This window comes from Ailuropoda melanoleuca, chromosome 16 (genome assembly GCF_002007445.2).
Source record: "Ailuropoda melanoleuca isolate Jingjing chromosome 16, ASM200744v2, whole genome shotgun sequence".
Classification (NCBI taxonomy): domain Eukaryota; kingdom Metazoa; phylum Chordata; class Mammalia; order Carnivora; family Ursidae; genus Ailuropoda; species Ailuropoda melanoleuca.
Genome location: NC_048233.1, coordinates 84,860,250 through 84,878,290, shown reverse-complemented (window position 1 = coordinate 84,878,290; position 18,041 = coordinate 84,860,250). Strand labels below are relative to the sequence as shown.

Genomic DNA, 18,041 nt, shown 5'->3' with positions numbered 1-18,041 from the left:
CCCCCCCCGCGTCACACGAGTTCGGTCCACTCGGAGGAGCACACACACACACCCCTAGCCTCACATACTGTATTTTGCACACTGGCCTGGGAGACCAGGCTGAGGTCCTAAGTGGGAGGAACTTGGCACTGTCCGAGGGGGCAGAGACACCTGGCTTGAACCCAGAGCAAAGGTGGGAGAAGGGGCAGTAAGGGGATGCGGGCCAGGCGTGATGGGGCACGTCTGCAGCCCAACCTCACAGGCTGGACGGATGTGCGCCTGTGTGGGTGCTGGCGGCGGCTCACCAGGTACTGCCCATGGCCGCCGGCCTCCCCTGCTGCCAGAACCGTGCTGGGCCCGTGGGGACACACCACAGAAACAAAAGCAGGCAGCGCTCCTGGCTTTTGGAAGTGGGTCAAGGACTTTCAACAGCAACCCTAGGACACACAGTCCAAGCCGGGACCCCAGTTCTATTCCCCCACCCCAAGACAGCTCCCACCACAGACCACACTCAACCACCACAACTTCCTTGCAAAAACCCTCGGCTCACCCGAGGGCCAGTGGAAATTTATTTATTTTTTGTCCTTTCTGTCTTTCCCCAAGTGGCTTTTCCTTGCAAAATGCCTGACATGACACCAGAGGGGAACCTGGGAGTGGGGGGCACCCCAGGGACTTAAATACAAGCTGGAGGGCAGGGCACAGGTGGGACAGGCGAGAGACAGCACAAGGGACATGGCTTCTCAGGTAGAGACCAAAGGTTTGTTTTTTTCTGCAGGAAGAAGCTGTGCCAGAGGGCAGGGGGCTAGGATCCTGGGTGGGAGGGGGTGAGGGGAGAGGCCCCGGACCCTGGGTTTGCACCCACATTCCCCAGAGGAGAAGCAGTGACAGGGTATGAGGACCTGCCCTCATAGGCTCCGAAGAACAGAAGGGGGAGAATAAGCCAGATGTGCTGCCTTAGGGAAAGGGAAGAGGTGCTGGCAGAGTGAGGGTTAAGGCTGGTGCCCGGCCTCTGGCTCGGTGGGCCTTCCGCCTCTGCCTGTCATGGGGACAAAGGGGCACGGTGGGCAGGCAGCACATGGGCCTGGCTCTGGCAGGGCAGGGGGTGGCAGAAGCAGGCTCCCTCTGGGCTCAAGACACAGGCCCAGCATGGTTGCCCGCCCACCTGCTCTAGATGTGCTCAGACCCCACCGCAGCTGGACGGCTGGAGCTGTGAGTATGAAGGGGCAGGGAGAAGCAGCAGGGAGGAGAGGAAAGGGTGGGCTGCTGGGCCCCAATGGCCCCCATGCCCTTCCTGAGGTCCAGCCCAGGGCCCTGGATCCTGGGTCCTGGATCCCCTGGTCCCATTCCTGGCCCCCGGCGCTGACTGCAGCCAGGGACTGTAGAGGCCAGGGAGGCTCCCAGCTCTTGGGAAAGGGGAGTGGGGAGAGAAGAAAAAGGGTAAGGAAAGAAACCCACTGCAGCATACATGGGGTGCAAGGAAGGGAAACAGAGGAGCCCTCATTCCAAAGAAAGGTGTGTGGTGGGGTATCTTTTAAAGTTACCTAGAGGCAGCAGCAGAGCAAGCCCACATCCCCACCCCAGCCAAAGGTCCTGGGTGTCCTCCCTTGGGGGCCTTGACAAAACCAGGGCTCAGGGCAGCAGGCAGATGGGCCAGAGGGAGATGGGGAGCCCAGGACACCCCAAAGCCACAGACTCAAATGCCCCAGGAGAGGGAGGCACCTCCTGTCCCCTCCAGGGGCATCATCTGGAGAAGGTGCCCCCTCCTGTCCCACCCCACATGGCCCTCCTAGCAACAGCCACCACCAGCCGGCTTCACAGGGGTGCTGTCGATCTTGAGGTTGGGCCGCTCACCCCCTGAGGCTGCCCCAGGCCCCATCCGCTTTTTGATCTCAGCAGCCATGGTCATGAATGCCTGCTCAACATTGGTGGCGTTCTTGGCACTCGTCTCCAGGAAGGGGATGCCCAGAGAATCTGCAAACTCCTGACAAGGGGAGAAGAGAGAAGAAGAGGGGAAGGAGGGGTAAAGGGCAGCAGACCCCAGCCCACCCTCCCTGGGTGGCCCGACCCAGGCCCCACTCACCTTGGCGGTGGTGTTATCCACCACCTTTTTGGTGGTGAGGTCGCTCTTGTTGCCCACCAGGAGCTTATTGACGTTCTCACTGGCATAGCGGTCAATCTCCTGTAGCCACTGCTTCACGTTGGCATAAGATTCCTAGAGGAGCCAGAATCAGAAGTTATTTTGCTCCCAACTCCCACCCCTACTCAAGGCCAGGAGAACAGGGGCTTTTGAAGAGGGTTTCCCTGGGCTCCCGAGAGAGACAGGAGTCCTGAGCTCAGGGACCCAGAGGAAACTCTCCCCTCCAGGCTTAGATCTCCTCCCTGACCCACTCCAACTGAGACCCCCAAAACCAAACCTGGCACAGCACCAGCTGTCTGCCAACAGTCCCAATACCTAAAGAGCCTAGGCTTAAGGGCCAGCCAGCTCTGCTTCCTACAGCTAGTCTCCCTGAGACACAGAAAAGGCCGAAAACACGCAAATGACAACAGGAGAGACTAGAGAGGAGACAGAAATGGAAGGGAACAGGTTAGCAAGATCACAAAGTTCCCACAGTGGCCTTAAAATCCCTGTAAGGTGTGAAGTCTTTCAGCCCAATGGTAGGTGGAGGGTCCTCAGAGAGGAGACCCTGGCCTATGAGGGAGACGTGTATCCTGGGAACAGAGCCAGACATTCGTCCTGCTTCTGGCACTAACAGCCTCCTCATTCAGACCGGCTCTCCCAACAGCTCCCTACCCCCTACCCCTGGCTCGTAGACAAAGACAGAACTTTTAGAAACATGGTTGAGCCAGAGCCACACTTTCCCTTCTCAGGAGTCAGAGGTGTGGGGATATCCCACTGCATTTAAATGTACACCTGCTGCCATGTCCCAGGCTGGGCCCTGTGGACACAGAAGGGACAAATCCCTGGGTCCTGCCCTACGGCACTCAGGGGACAGCGGAGGACTAGACCAGGACACACACACAATGGCAAGATTGTGTGATGAGTGCTTCAGGGAGAGATAGCAAGAGCTCCTGGAGCTCCAGGACCGCCTCTGCCTGGGGAGACTATGGCTGACCTATGTCTGAAGGGACGAACTGGCCTTGTGTGGAAGCAAGTGGAGGGATGGGAAAAGTGCAAGGCGAGGAGATGACATACACCAGGTCAAGGATTGGGACGGGTATGGTGCCCCTGGGGAGCAGGGAGAAGCTGAAGGCTGCTGCGACACAGGCCCTGAGCACATTAGGAGGGGGAAAGGAGGCAGGCCAGAGGACGGAAGGTCTTAGCCTGGCTAAATCTGGACAACCAGGAGCCCATGCAGGTTTTCTTAGGAAGGGAGCAGCAGAAACACACCTGTGTTCTGGGAAGACAGTTCAGACAGGAGTGTAGAGGCCAGATCAGACTGGCAAGAAGATGGCGACCAACTGGGAGGTGGCTAGAATAATCTAGGGAAGAGATGTGCCCTGAGCCAGGGAGTGAAGCAAGGAAGAGCACAGGATTTAGAGTCAGGCCATTCTGGGTAAGCCCCAGGTCTGCCATTTACTGTGTGACCCTAGATTTATCACCTCAACTCTCTGAGCTTCAGCTTCCTCATTTTGATAAAACAGCAGTTCCCAGTGGGGCTGTTGTACGCAAGAGATAACGAACACAGGCCTGTCTTATAACAAGTGCTTAATTAGCAGGAGCTGCTGTCATCCTCATCACTGCTATTGTTACAAGGGAATGGACTTGAGATAGAAGGTGGCGGGGGGAGAACAGAGGGAGGGAGGGGGGAGGAAAGAGTTTTCTGGTCAGGCCAACAGGAACTGTTACAAAGATGGGGGATGCCGGAGCCAGTTTAGTGGGAGAGAGTGAGGCCAGTGCTGGAAATGCTGAGTTCTGAAGACAATCTGGAGCTCAGGAGAGGTTGGCTAAGGGCAGGGAAGGGTAAGCTCAGAAGCCAAGAACCTATGAGACCATGGGCAAGTTACCTAACACCTCCCCAAGCATATTTATTTCATCTGGAAAACAGGGACCCTAGGACTTAGTTCATTGGGTGATACCAAGAAGGTTAGAATTACTACACAAAGTGCCAGCAAAGTAGAAAACAGAGAAGATCCACAGCGATAGCTACTTACACAGGAATCACAGAACATAAGACAGAAGCCAAACCACAGTGTCCAGACCCATGCAGGGAGAGTCAGGAAGCACAAGACTGGGGGCAGGGGGGAAGGCAGGGAGTGTGGCAGTTGTAGTACAGGGCAAACCAGTAGAAGTCACTGAAAAGCTAATGCAGCAAGAGGTAGGAGAGCTGGAGATAGTAAACTTTCCAAGGAGAGGGAGGAGAATGAAGGTAAAAGCCATGAGAGGTCAATCAGGGCAAGAACTGAAATGAGGTCATGGAACTTGGCAGCTGAGGTCCATGATGACCTCTGTCTGAGCAGAGCACAGTCCACCCACAGCTTGTTGTCCAGAAGGCATCATGAGTTCCTGGTGAGCCCAAGGGCCCAGCTGCCCCTCAGAGCAGGAACTCCTCCAGGCCCAGGGCTGATGTAAGCATTTCCATGTCCCCAGGGCCTGGTCCCCACTAAGCAACAAGGTTTAGTAGAAAGAATACAGCAAGTAGAATCAGTAGACCTACGTTTTCTGTTTCTGCCACTTCACTAGCTGTATGACCCCAAGCCAAGTCTCCTCACCACTCTGACCCATTTCCTCGTCAATAAAATGGGAACCTAATGCAGACTTCTTTAGAGTGTTAAGAGGCTGTAACAAGTTCTATAAACTGCAAGGTATGGCGGGACTGTTTCAGCCTGTTAATACCACCACTGCTGCCAGTGACACAGGACTAATGCCACCACAGCAGACGCAGGGCTCCTACCTCTGCTCACAATGCGCCCAGAGTGCAGGGCTCCCTCACCTCCTTATCTAAAGCCCTCCAATCACTTCTCCACAGTGTCTTCACACAGGAAGCCGTGCGCCCAGCACAGCAACCAATCAGCTGACTAAACCCCTAGGAACATAGGTGCCTAAAAAGTCTAGAATAAGGTGGCAAGTTTAGCCAGGCGGTGTGAGGCCTGTTTCTGCCAACGCCCTGAGTGGGGCCTGAGGAGGATGCACTTCTGCAACTGTTTCCCTCCTCATGAAATGAGTCCAAGTACAGCCTCCCTTCCAGGCAGCAGCCGGAAGAGAGGATAGGAAGAGTAAAAAGAAACAAGAACCAAAGACCTGGAGTGCCTGGCTGGCTCAGTTAGTAGAGCGTGTGATTTTTGATCTCCGGGTTGTGAGTTCAACTCCCACGCTGGCTGTGCAGATTACTTAAAAAAATAAAACCCTAAAACAAAACAAAACAAAGCCCCAAAGACCTGAAGCTGAGGAGGCAAAACTGGACATGTGACACCAGGAGTACCTGGTCGGTGACATCATACACCACAATGATGCCATGAGCCCCCCGGTAGTAGCTGGAAGTGATGGTCCGGAACCGCTCCTGACCAGCTGTGTCCCACTACAAAACAGTAGGAGAGAAGGGCAGGTCAGCCCTGGGCTACTTGCCCAGAGCCCCCACCCCTCCCAAGGTGGCTGCCTTTGTGCCAGAGATGGGAAGAGTGACACTCACGATCTGAAGTTTGATGGTTTTGCCATCCAGCTCAATGGTTCGGATCTTGAAGTCCACCCCGATGGTGCTGATGTAGCTCTCTGTGTATGTGTCATCCTGGAAAAGTAGGGACCAATGAAATGGCCTAGGTGAACAGGCCCAAAGGCCACTTGGAAAATCTCCCTCCAGGTCCCTGACCCGGCCAAGCTTGTAGCTACCAAGCCCCCATTCTCAGCACCCCAATCTGCTACCCCCCTTGTCTTTGTTCAGTCAGAGATGCTACTAGGAGGTCCTACAACTTCATCCTTGGTTCTAAGGTCTTCAAACTACTGTGCTCTGGGTTGCCCCCTCTCCCTCCTGCCACCAGCCAGGACCCCAGGTGGATCGTACGGGAGGCTTCTTACTCACAGCAAACCGCAGAAGCAGGCATGACTTGCCCACGCCCGAATCACCAATCAAAAGCAGCTTAAACAGGTAGTCACTAGAGAGAAAGGATGGGAAGGCATGAAGGAAGGCAGGGCGCCCACCCGCCATGCCATCCTGCAATCATAACTATAGCCTTCTCCCATGCTGTGAGGCTTGCCTTAGTTTAGAGTATTAAGGAGCTCACAATATCCTCCCAGAAGTCCTGGGAAGAGGAGGGCTGACTACCCCCCATATTACAGCTCGCCCAAAGGACTGAGTCTGAATTTCCACTTTACAGAGAAGGAAGCTGAGGCACAGGGAGGGGCATGACCTGCCATGGATCACAATCCTTAGGAGAAAAAGCTGGGCGTCCTACTCTGAGACCTGACAGACTCCATGGTCTCTGGGCCAGTAGGGGCTAGTTAGGGAACCCCCCTCCACTGCCCTGAGGCCTACCTGGCTTGGCAGGGGAGATCCCAGAAATGGAAGCTAGGGCCCAGCCAGAATATCTACGTAAAGAGCCTGGTATGAAGCCTCTAAAAAGAGGTGGTCAACGAGAGGCAGTTAAAACGTACTGAGTTCCTACTTTGTACCTCGCCCTGTGCTAGATACTGCAAATGCATCATCTCATTTAAGCCTTACATCAGCCTATGAAGTGGATGGTGTTATTCCCAACTAGTGAGGAAACCAGAGGTCAGAAGAGGGAAGTGACTTGCCCTAAGTTACACAGCTGTTAACTTTTAGACTGGAAACCAGGTTCAGACTCCAAAGTCTCTGTGAGAGCCTGCTGGTTCCCTTCTGTGTCCCTTCTAATCCAGCTCAGAGCTTCACCCATCCCCAAGGAAATCTGAGGCCTCGATCTGGAGGAGAAAAAGGAAGTGGCAGAAGAGGAAGAAGACAACTGACACTTGGGGAAAACTGTCAATGAGATGTCCGGGGCAGAGATATGGGCCACCTACCCGCAGGGGGAGTGACCAAGAAGTGAGGAGAGTCTGAGGTACAGAGAATCCCACTGGAAGGGGAGAAACAAATGCCATTCATCTAAACTTCATCGGCAGCGTGACGGCGAAGGGAAGGGGTGTGACGGTGGCGCAGGGGGCCTGCGCAAAGGTGAGGAGAGGGCGGGAAGTGACCGGCCTCCAGGAGCGGCAGGACAGCTAGACCCAGCGAGGGGCTAAGCGGCAGCTCCGGAGGGGAGGTCCTACGGGAGGGCGACCCAGAGCGGCGCCTCGGGGCCTCCCGCTTCTGACCAGCCCCGGGAACCGGATTCGGGGAGAACGGAAAAAACAGAAAGATTTACTGTCAGATCTAAAGGGCCTGAGTCTGGACCGGCTCCAAAACGCCGGGACCGTCGTCAGCACCCAGACCGCCACTGCAAGCAGCAGGTGGGGAAACTGAGGCCTGGAGAGACCCAGGCTGCGGGGGTCACCTGACCAATAAGGCCTGTAAGGGGCCGGTGCTTCGGGCTCCAAGTAGTGGCCCTTGGGGTCGCAGTGTCTCGGTCCCGGGTGCAAGAACTCGGGGTGCCGAGCCGGGGTCCTGGGGCCCCCGAGGGAGGGGCAGGACCCGGATGTGGGGGGGGGGGTCAGCGGAAGAGGGACCCGGATGTGGGGGAGCCGCTCAGTCTTGACCCAGGCCGGACAACCCCGGTAAGCGTACAGCCCCGTACTCGGGATCGAGGCTGCGCCGAACGGCGCGGGCGGGGCTCACTCACTATTCGGGGTTCATGGCGGCGGCGGCGGCCCGCTCGGTCGCTCCCAGTCAGCTCTGCTCCGCCTCCCGTTCCAAGATGGTGGCCGCTCCGCCCCAGAGGCCCCGCCCGCGACGCGCAGGCGCAAACATTCCCGACTTGGGCCTTGCCGCGTTGCTTCTCGGAACTTGTAGTCTCCATATTTTGACCAACTCACACCCCCCCCCCGTTGCGCAGGCGCAAACCCGAGGCCGCGGCTCCTAGCCGACGACCCATAGTCGCCGCGCATTGCCTCCTGGGGCTTGTAGTTCGCTTCCTATAGCCGTACCTGGGCTTGAGGAGAGCACTCGGGGACGTGACGCGTCCCGACGATGAGAGGTCAATTTAGGACTGGGGTTGACACGCTTCATGTCTGTCTGGCAGAGGTAGTCATCCCTACCCTCGCTGTTCAAGGAGTTGTTAGCATCAGAAGTTCATTTATTTGGGGTATCTTGGTGTGCTGGCTCTCCTAACTCAGACGCAGCTCCCGGAGGGTGTCTTCACCCACATTTTATAGATGGCAAAGGTGGAGTCTCGGTAAGTCGCTCAAGATGAAACAGCTTAGTAAAGGGCAGAATTCAAAGCCCGCGGTCTCTAGAACCTCAGAGATGAAGGTTGTTAGAAAAAACTCCATCTGTGAGGCCCCCAAACAAATCCGGGATAGGAGCAAAATATCTGGGCTCCAGCAGCGCGGGACCGGACAAGGGACACACACACACACTCGCTCGCTCGCAGCCTCTCCCGACCTCACCCCCAACCTAGAGACGCTAGGGACCCTTGGCCTCCGCCCCAAAACAAGCCCAGCTCAGATTCAAACGGTTTTTATTTCTACAGCAACATTTGAAAATAGAGAGGGACCGCCTCACCGCCCCCCCCCCAACTGGGGCAGCCCCTCCTGCCACAGGGGCCGTCACTGCCCCTAGCGACAAGCTGCAGGCGTGGGAAGGGGCGTGGCAGGATGGCTCGACGGGCGGTGCCCGGGGCGGGGTCAGGCCGTGCCTGGGCGGGGCCGGGCGGGAGGGGCAGTGCATAAGGCCGGGATGCTGGGCAGGGCCCGGCGGTGAGAGGACGGGCAAGGGGATGGTGGGGCTCAACGCGCCCCTCAGAGGCCAGGAGGAGCGCGAGAAGGCCCGGGGAACCCTTTGGGGAGGCGCCGCCCCCGAGATGTAGAGCCTGGGAGATACCACCGCGCGGAATGGGGGTGATTAAGGCCTGGGCGGTACCACTAGAGAAGGGCAGGGTGAGGGGCGAACCGGGCAGTACCGCGGACTGAGGGGAGGGGCGCGGCCAATAACTTATTTCTCTATATACAGAAGCAACGGCCGGGGGACAGGAGGGCAGGAGTGCTGACGGGACTGCAGGTGCTTAGTGTTCTTGGCGCAGGGGTCCTGGCGAGAGAAGGCCACTGAGTCTCCACCTTGGAGACCCTGGCCAGCCCCTCACCTGGCCCCTCACCTAGAGAAGAGGGAGCCCTGCTGGATGGAATAAATAAGGGGTAGAGCTGGAGCGGGCAGGCCCAGCCTCCAGGGCTTAGGCTGAGATGACAAGGGAGGAGGTTACCCTGAGATTGAACAGAAAAGACGAGGGTTCTTGGGAGAGACAGGTGGGGCAAGCAGCAGGCCCATGCGAAGGGCTGGGGATGGAGACAGTGCCGGGTGGAGGCTCTGGCAACTGGCTGCCCCTTCAGGATTAGCCCACGAGGGAGCTTCGTCGGGAGAGGTCCATGGAGCTGGAGCTGAGGGTGCGGCTGTCAGAGAAACCTGTGCCTCCAGGCTGTGGGCAGAGGGGGCAGGTGGCTCAGCTTCTCGCTGCTGCCCGTCTGTACTTCCTTGGCCAGAAGGGGCCTGATCAGCCAGAGTCCCCGAGTGGGGCCCCTGACCATGTCCTGGTACTCTGGCACTCCCGCCCACTTCCACAGTCACGTGCTGGCCCTGGCCACTTGCATGTCCACCCCAGGCAGGAGCTGGGCTTCCCTCATTTGTCTTCCCAGTGTCCAGCCCAAAGCCAGGCCTGGCACAGAGCTGGAAAGGTTTCTAGATAAACAGACGTGATTGACAAGCTTGGCAAGTACACAGGACATGCAGTCTTTGGGCCCCGGGGTCGGGGCTTCACTGCCCAGTGCCCAACACCCACCAGCCATACCTGGACTGGCTCTTCCACACTCTTGTTGAGGAAGTTGAGGGAACTGGCCCGCTTCATCCTGAGGAGAAAGGAATGCCTCGATTTGTCAAAGGTGGGACTGGGAGAGGATGTGGCAAGGGGTCAGGCTGGGGCTGGAGACCACGGCTGACGGAAGGGGAGCAGATCTGCTGGGTGGTGGAGCTTGAGGGAGAGAAGGGAGTTCACCTGGATCAGGAGCTCACCTGGGTTGGTAGGTTCTTGAGAGGCTCACCCTGGGTGGAGGGCCCATTGGGGGCAGAGGCTCACCTGGGGTTAGGAGGCTCCTGGGGGCCACCACCCTGCAACTTCTTCACCAGCATCTCACTGCTCCGCCTCAGGGCATCTCGGAGCTTCCCAAAGGAGCCGCTGCGCCGCAAGGAGCCACTGCCGTCCTGCGGGGTGGACAAGTCTGTCTCTCTACCACACTGACTACCCAGCCTCCCGGCCCACCCCAGCCCCTAGACTCACTCCGCTCCACTCAGCTGCAGGTCCTGCCTCCTCGAGGTCAGACTCAGGCCGAGCCCCGGCTCCTGCCACGTCTCTGTTGCCCCGGCGGTCTCCCCGCCCACCGCTGCCGTCTTTCAGCAGTTCCACCACCTTGGTCTGGCTTGCGGGGTCCAGGCCCTGAGGGAGTGGCAGGGCACATCAGGTGGAGCCCTGAATCCTGACAGGAACACACATGGATGCAGAGGTCCTTGCCCACACCCCTTGTGCCTGTTGTCCCACCTGCTTGCGGCTGCGGCTGGCACAGTCCTCCAGTGTATGTGCAGCTTCTAGCTTGCCCTGGCGCCGGTACAGGGCCCCCAAGCTGCGCAGGGTAGTGTTGACTGTGGGGCTGTGGACGGGACAGCAGAGTAGTCTCAAACTCCATGTTCTCCAGGAACCAGGCCCATCCTAGCATCCGGCCCACATTGAGCCCTGAGGAACCATCCGGCCAACCAGAGTCTCTACCCCTCTTGTGTCCAGCCCTGTGCTAGTCCTACTTAGACTCCCCTGTCTTGGAATCCCCCCAGATTCCTAGGGTTGGGGACTTGGACCCAGAGCCCTAAGTGGGATGTTGTCACCAGGACTAAAAGCTGGGAGACCCAAGGGCAAGATAATTGGGCTGTCCCAGTGCAGAAAGCCTTTTTGGGACAGGTGGCCAGTGATCCAGGTCTCGAAAGACAAGTTGACAAAGAGGAGTGTGTGTGTGTGTGTGCGCACGTGCGCTGGGGGTGAGCATAATGGAGTGTAGAGCCTGGACTTGGCCCCCACCCAGGATGCCGTTACCCTGCTACCTGCTCTATTACCAGCCCTGCTTTGCTGTCCTCACCTGTCTACTTTACAGGCCTTGTACCAGCTCCCATATTCCCCATAGGGGATGCTGTCCCGGCGCTTGTCCTGGGGGAAGGAATGGTCAGGGGAGGTGGCAGAAATCCCTCCCCTTTACACATCCTTAGCCTCACCCTCTCTCCCCAGACACCCCAGCCCTGCCCATAGAGCTACCTTGCTCTCCTCCCGTTCTTCTGCATGCATCCAGATGGGCTTGTTGTCCCCTGGGGGGAGAAAGGGGGCTATCACCAGCCTCCCATATAGGCTTCTCCTGGTTGAAACATAGGACTGGGGTCTGGGGAGGAGGTCAGGGGTACCCAGGAAGGATCAGAGTTGGGTTTTGTTGCATGAATGAATGAATGAATGAATGAATGTATGAATGAATGAAAAAAACCAGACTTGAAACATTACTGACCCTCTTCTGGAACATGGAGATGACATGGCACAGGCCTGTGCTTGCAGGGCTTGGGATTGAGGGCTGGGGGGAGCAGATCCTTAAATGCCTCAAGCCCACAGGCTGAGACACATGCTAGGCCTGAATGATAGGCCAGGCTCCGTGATCCCAGAGCAGGAAATGACTGACCATTGGGGGCCGGAAGGTGGCTTCCCAGAGGGGGAGACATTTGGGATGGGCCCTTGCGGTGAACAGGAATTGCACAGCAGAGGAAGGGGAAAGACTCTGGGCCCAAGGCACGGGCTATGCAAAGGGTGTATATAGCACCAGCAAGACCCAGGAGGCTGTGTGAGTTGGGTGTGTGTGTTCACACGTGCACACAAGTGGCTGGGGACCAGCCAGACCCCACAAGGGCCCGCCCAGCTAAAGTATTTGCTCTGGATGCTGACGGCCGGGCAGGCCTGTGCTGTGTGAGCTGGGGGCACATGATGGTCAGAGACTCACCATTGACAGAGCCAAACTCCTTCTCGTGAGCACGGGTGAGGATCTCCTTGTACAGGGTCTCTGCATCTTGGTACTTGCCCTGCTTCAAGTAGCAGGAGGCCTGGAGGAAAGGGGCAGAGAGTGAGCAGGATGCAGGGAGCTGAGCCTTTTCCTTCCTTCCTCCCCCCAGCTCCTCTCCTCCCACCCCACTCCTGGCCCAGGGTACCAGGTTGTTCTTGGTCTTGGCCACGTTGGGGTCATCAGGCCCAAGGCGTGTGGCATAGATCTCCAGGGCCCTCCGGTAGTAGTATTCCACCTCCTCAGCTTTGCCCTGGTTCTGGCACAGCAAGGCCAGATTGCTCAACTGCTTGGCCACATCCGGATGAAACTTGCCCAGGACCTGGGATAGGAGTGGGAGCCAGTGGCTGGGCTCGGGGCTGCCCTAGGCCCCTGCCTGCCAGGCCCAGCCAGCCTGCCCAGCCCTGCCTGCTCCCACCTTCTCCCGGATTTCTAGTGCCCGCTTGCACAGTGGCTCGGCCTCTTTGTACTTGCCCCGCTTGCCATACAGAACTGCCAGGTTGTTCAATGTTGCGGCCACCTGGCGAGGGGGGGGGGTAGGTGGGAGAATGGAGGCTCAATGACTTGGGGCCCTGCCCAAAGCAGGGCAGGGCAGCCCCCACCTCCCACCCACTCTCACTCACAGCTGGGTGGTCCTTGCCCAGTGTCTTTTCCCGGATGGCCAGGGCATCGTTGAGCAGGTGGGCAGCCTCTTTGTACTTGTTCTGGTCCCTGGGTGCGGGCAGAAGCATGGTGAGGGGTGTCCTCCAGCCCAAGGCCCACCCCCTACTGGTCCCAGATCCCCATGGTCACTCCTCCGGTATTTACTGATGAGGGGACATGACTATGACCCAGAGCTTGGGGAGACCTGGTCAGCCCCTGTCCTCCAGGAGCTTGGGGGGACTTTGAACAGTTCCCTCACAACTCACCAGGGGATCGAGTGCTGGGGTATGAGCCAGACTCCCCAGAATTCTACCCCCACTTCCTCGTGCTTAGTGCACCTTGGTGTCTATTCCCCAGGGCCTTTGCTCATACTGTTCTGCCAAGGAAAACTTTTCGAACCCTCTCATATTCTGGGCAACTTATCTTTCACCAAAGACCCTTCTTAAGCCTTAATGCCCAGAGACGCTGGGCTGCCTCCCTGGTGTCCTTAGAGTCCTTATGTGCTGTCCCCATCCCTAGTTATGCACAAGCCTTTCTCCTCCAATAGACTAAGCCTTATTCACACCTGTAGCCCAGGCTCAGGGAGGTCTAGGCACCCTGTGGGCTCAGCGCTCTCTGGGCATAATCTCCTTCTCTCTGCTGCCCAACTGCCTGGTAGAGCCAAGCTGCCCAGTCCTGGCCCACATCAGGGACTGAGGTTTTGTGACCCAGGGCTAGAGGCTTCAGGAAGCATGTAATGATTGTGGCCAGAGGCACCCTCACCTATAGACCAAAGCCAGGATGTTCAGCATGGTGGCGACGTCGGGGTGGTCGTGACCTGAAGTCTTTTCCAGGTCCTCGAGTGCCTGCTTGCAGAGGGGCACAGCCACCTCGTAGCGGCCCTGGGAGGCGTACTGAATCACCAGGTTGTGCAGGGTGCGGAGCCGCGCTGGGATTTCATAGCCCCCGTGCTGGGCAGCCACATCCCCTCCTCCAGGGCTGGGGGCTGCAAGGCCAAGGGCAGATCAGATGTACCAACTGCCCCCGGGGCTGGCCTGGCACAGATCAGCCATGCCTTTAACCTACCTGACATGGGGCCCTGGACAAGTCACTAGCTATTCTGCCTCAGTTTCCCCATCTGTAGAGTGGGTAGAATCCCAACCCCAATACCTCAAGCTGTGTGTTACAGAGCAAGCCATCTAACCTCTGAGCCACAGTTTCCCATCTGCAGAAGGGAGACTCGGATACACGTGCTCGATGCTATTAGCAAGGCAAGCACTGGCCTAGGGCTCAGTACTGTGCATGCATCCTCCTTAACCCTCAGAGGAGGCTGAGAGAGGGAAAGAAACCAGTGGTCCCAGAACGACTACTGGCAGAGCAGGTCTGGAACCCAGGCCAGGCTGCTCCAAAGCTCGGAACTGTGATACCTATTTCTCAGAGCTTAGGGGAAGAGAACATGTGAAACTTGCCTTTTAAACTCCAACATGCTGGGATGTGATGATCAGAAATGAGGCAGGAAAGAACATGGCGGCCTTTTGGTCGCCGTTTCTGGTGACCTCTGGGTCCCAAGGACAAGGAGTTGACACAGCCCTCCCTTCCCCCACCCCCAGAACCAGCTGCCCCTCTGCACCTGGGCTCTGCTCCTCCTCGTTGGGGAACAGGTCATCCAGAGAGTCTTTGGGGACGTCCCCCTTCTCCTCCTGGGGAGGACAGAGTGAGTGTCAGGGAAGGAGGGGCAGGGTAGCCCATGTGTCAGTGGCTGGGTCAGAGCCGAGTTTGCTCCATGTCCCTCCCTGCTCCCGAGCCCCCCTGCCCGATGGTCTTGCAGTGGCCGTGGTAGGGGCTCACGCTGGGGGATGTGTCCTCATCCAGCTTGCGGATCTGGCTCATGAACAGCAAGTGCTGCTTCTCCTCCTCGAGCTGGGCCACAGCCTGCTCGCTGCGTTGCAGCTTCTGCTGTGTTCCGGCCAGCTCCTCTCGCAGCCACTGGTTCTCCTGCACCAGGCGCCGCACCTGAGCCCGCAGCTTCTGCTTTTCTGACTCCACAGCTCCCAGGTGGCTCGACAGCGCCAGGATCACCTGTGGTGCCAGCCAGCCGGGATGAGGGTTAGTCTCGTCTAGAGCCTGGGCCTCCTGGGGTGTTGGGGCCTGGCCCTGCCTACAGCGCTGAGGGCCACCAAGTTCTCCTCTCATCAAGGGAGATCCCCCCCACCAAGGCCCCAAACAGACCCCAGTCCCAGACCTGAACCCAGGAGGTTTGGGACCCCCAGCTCCTTCCTCCTGGGGTCAGGAGCCCTGGGTTCCCAGGCTGCTTCTGGACTCTGAGAAAGGCCATCCCTTCTCCTGGGCCTGCATTAAAAACCCCAGTTCCCACCTCACTGAGTTTATCACAAGAGGATAGCTGGGGTGTCGCACTTTCCCTGAGCTAGCCATTCTCTTCCTTTGTGTCTCCTGGGGGTTGTACTCAAGCCTTGCTGCCACAGCCACTATCCCATTGCCCCCTGCCCCAGGGCTAGCAATTTCCTAAGAACCCTGATAAATGGCTGAAGGGCCATGGAAAGACCCCATCCTGACTTCTGTCAAGGCAAGCCCCTTATGCAGCTTTTAGAGGGGAGAAGTGTACATGTCCCAAGCCCCTAGAAGGTCTGGGAACCACAGGGGAAGGGGACCCAGAGGCCTCAACATCAGGCCCTACCCCTCTCTCCAACCTCTAGGACTCTTTTCCTGGGCTTTTAGGCTCTTCTTGCCTTGGATCCTCACATAGGCTCTACTCTTTCTCCATCCTTCACAGACAGGGTCATTCCTGTAGCCCCAGGAAAGGAGGACACTTTCCCTCCATGCCATCCTCTTGCCCATCTGTGTCTGTGTCTGCGCACACTAGGACGGGGACCCCTGTGTGTTTATCTCTGTACCTGGCAGCCAACTGGCAAAGGAGGGAATGACCAGCACATTGTGCTGCCAGAGGGCCAGGCCTCCTGGGACCCTGCACTTTCTAGTTGATTAGCAAATGTGTAAGTGACAGGTGTTTCCACAACCACTAGCTTTTTAAAATTCCCTAAACAGCCTGGAAGTATATACAGCAGATGGTGTGAGCCCTATTTTAAAGACAAGGAAACCAAGATGATACCACCTTGCCCAAGATTTATGGAGGCAGATGGCATCTCAGCCAAGATTTGAAGGGGCCAAGGCTCTCTCCTGGAGAAGTGTGTACTCCTTGTACACCTCAGTGCCTACTGAATATCTCCATCTGCATATTGTCCTGGCAGCCCCAACGTAAAGCAGACCAAAACAGAACCCCTGATCATCCAGGCTCTCTTGTCCCCTTCACTTGCTCCAACCACAATCTGGGAGTTACTCGGCCCTCCTCTCTTCCCCTTACTCCAGAACATCTAGAACTGGGCCCCTTCTCTCCTCCCTCCCGGTCACCTCTGTAGTCCAAGCTACCATTTCTCATTTGAATTCCAGCAGTGGCTTGCTAAATACCTGCTCCCTGTTTCTACCCTTGACTCACTATGGTTCATTCTCCACACCTCAGCCAAAGGAAGTTTTTTTTTTTTTTTAGACTCTTTTTTAGGGGCATCTGGGTGGCTCAGTCATTAAGCATCTGCCTTTGGCTCTGGTCGTGATCTCAGGGTCCTGGGATCGAGCCCTGCGTTGGCTCAGTGAGAAGCCTGCTTCTCCCTCTCCCACTCCCCCTGCTTGTATTCCCTCTCTCACTGTCTCTGTGTCAAATAAATAGATAAAATCTTTAAAAAAAAGACTCTTTTTTAAAAGTAATCTCTACACCCAACATGGGACTCAAACTCACAACCCAGAGATCAAGAGTCACACGTTCTACTGAGTCAGCCAGGTGCCCCTAAAGGGAGCTTCTAAAATTGAAGGCAGGCTGTGTCTTTTGACAACTGAAGCCCTCCAAAGGCTTTCTGCTTCTCTGAGAATACAATCCAAACTAATAAGTGCAGCATGATCAGGCCCCTGCCTTTTCCACAGGCCTCTTCTGTCCCTCTCCTTCCCCAGGAAGCTCTGGTTAGACAGGTCTTCTCTCATTTCTCCCACCACAAAAAGATCTTTCCTATCTCAGGACTTTTGCACATGTAACCTCTCACCTCCCTCCCTTTTCTGGAGGCCGGTTCATTCCTTCCTTCAGGTCTTGGTTTAAATGTCACTTCCTCAGAGGTCCTGCCTGACCAATAAATAAGATCTCCTGCTAGAAGCTATCACAAGGTCTTGTTCTTCTCTTTGTAGAACTTATCACATATGTAACAAATGTACTTGTGTGTCTGACTCTCTCCCCAGTGGACTAGGGCAAAGATCTTGTCTCTCCCGTTGGACCTGTATCTCTGGCACATAATAGATTGCCTGGCACATAGTAGGCACATGATAACTTACCTGTGAAGGAACGAATAAGAGAATGAATGGGGGAGGGCAGTTCTTAAGGATTTCCTTTTTGTTCTCCTATGCCACTCAGTCTCTGCTACACATCAGAGAAGCAGGGTCCTGTGTGGGGGCTAAAGGACGATCATGCTGTCTTGAGGCAAGGACCGCTGCGGTTTCCAAAGCCCGTTCATTTTTCAACAGATATTTACAAAGGTCTTACCATGGGCTCCAGAGGCCACATGGTTCCCTGCTCAGATTCTGTTCCTACATTGCCAGGATTCCTCTGGAAGGCTCCATCCCTCCCGTGACCTCCCACCTCAGCATCCCAGACCAGCCTACCTGGGCCTCCCCTAGACCCAGCTCGATGGCTTCCAGGGAGCGACGCAGGAGGACACATCGCTCTTGTGAGCCGGGCTCCGCCTCGCCAGCTTCATGAGCTACCAAGGGAGCGAGAAGGGCACGATGCTCCCCGCGCAGGGTCTCCAGGCCTTGGATGACGGCCTTGGTGCCCAGCACGATCTCATCCTGGCTCAGCTTCTCCTCCCGCGGAAGCACCATCGTAGCCATGGCGTGCCGCCTGTGAAGGCGAGGGGGCGGACAGGCGGGTGCCGGGCCTGGGGCCACACCGCCGTCCGCCCCGAATTAGGTAAACACCTCCGGTCCCCGGACGCCTGGGTCCCCTGGGTGCCCGGGTCCCCCCGCCGGCAACCCGTACCGTGCCCGCTCTCGTCCTACAGGGGGCGCGCCCAGCTCGTCTCGGCCCGGGAGACGCAATGCGGTGAGGCCGGTGAGGCTGGACCCGGATTCGGCCCAGACCACCGGCTCACTCGCGCTGAGGCGGCTCAGTCTCGGGACGTCCCCGGGGACTCCCCTAGCCAGGGAGCGCTGGGAAATGGTC

General features: G+C 57.2%; 2 protein-coding genes across 2 annotated transcripts; both read right to left on the bottom strand.

Annotated features, from left to right (window-relative positions):
* Window positions 1–530: 530 nt before the first annotated feature.
* Window positions 531–7,837, bottom strand: RAB1B (RAB1B, member RAS oncogene family). Its single transcript, XM_002916617.4, has 6 exons — window positions 7,705–7,837; window positions 5,994–6,066; window positions 5,607–5,702; window positions 5,400–5,495; window positions 2,060–2,191; window positions 531–1,960 (listed from the first exon to the last, which is right to left on the bottom strand). Exons 1-6 carry the CDS (start codon window positions 7,716–7,718, stop codon window positions 1,766–1,768), a joined length of 606 nt encoding a protein of 201 aa, XP_002916663.1. The 5' UTR covers window positions 7,719–7,837; the 3' UTR covers window positions 531–1,765.
* Window positions 7,838–8,049: 212 nt separating this feature from the next.
* KLC2 (kinesin light chain 2) lies at window positions 8,050–18,041 on the bottom strand. Its single transcript, XM_034644653.1, has 16 exons — window positions 17,859–18,041; window positions 17,483–17,720; window positions 14,615–14,845; window positions 14,397–14,466; window positions 13,550–13,772; window positions 12,769–12,856; window positions 12,564–12,665; window positions 12,294–12,467; window positions 12,089–12,188; window positions 11,365–11,414; window positions 11,192–11,259; window positions 10,606–10,714; window positions 10,348–10,503; window positions 10,147–10,271; window positions 9,862–9,919; window positions 8,050–9,492 (listed from the first exon to the last, which is right to left on the bottom strand). The coding sequence occupies exons 2-16, from the start codon at window positions 17,708–17,710 to the stop codon at window positions 9,409–9,411; spliced, it is 1,866 nt and encodes a 621-aa protein (XP_034500544.1). The 5' UTR covers window positions 17,711–17,720; window positions 17,859–18,041; the 3' UTR covers window positions 8,050–9,408.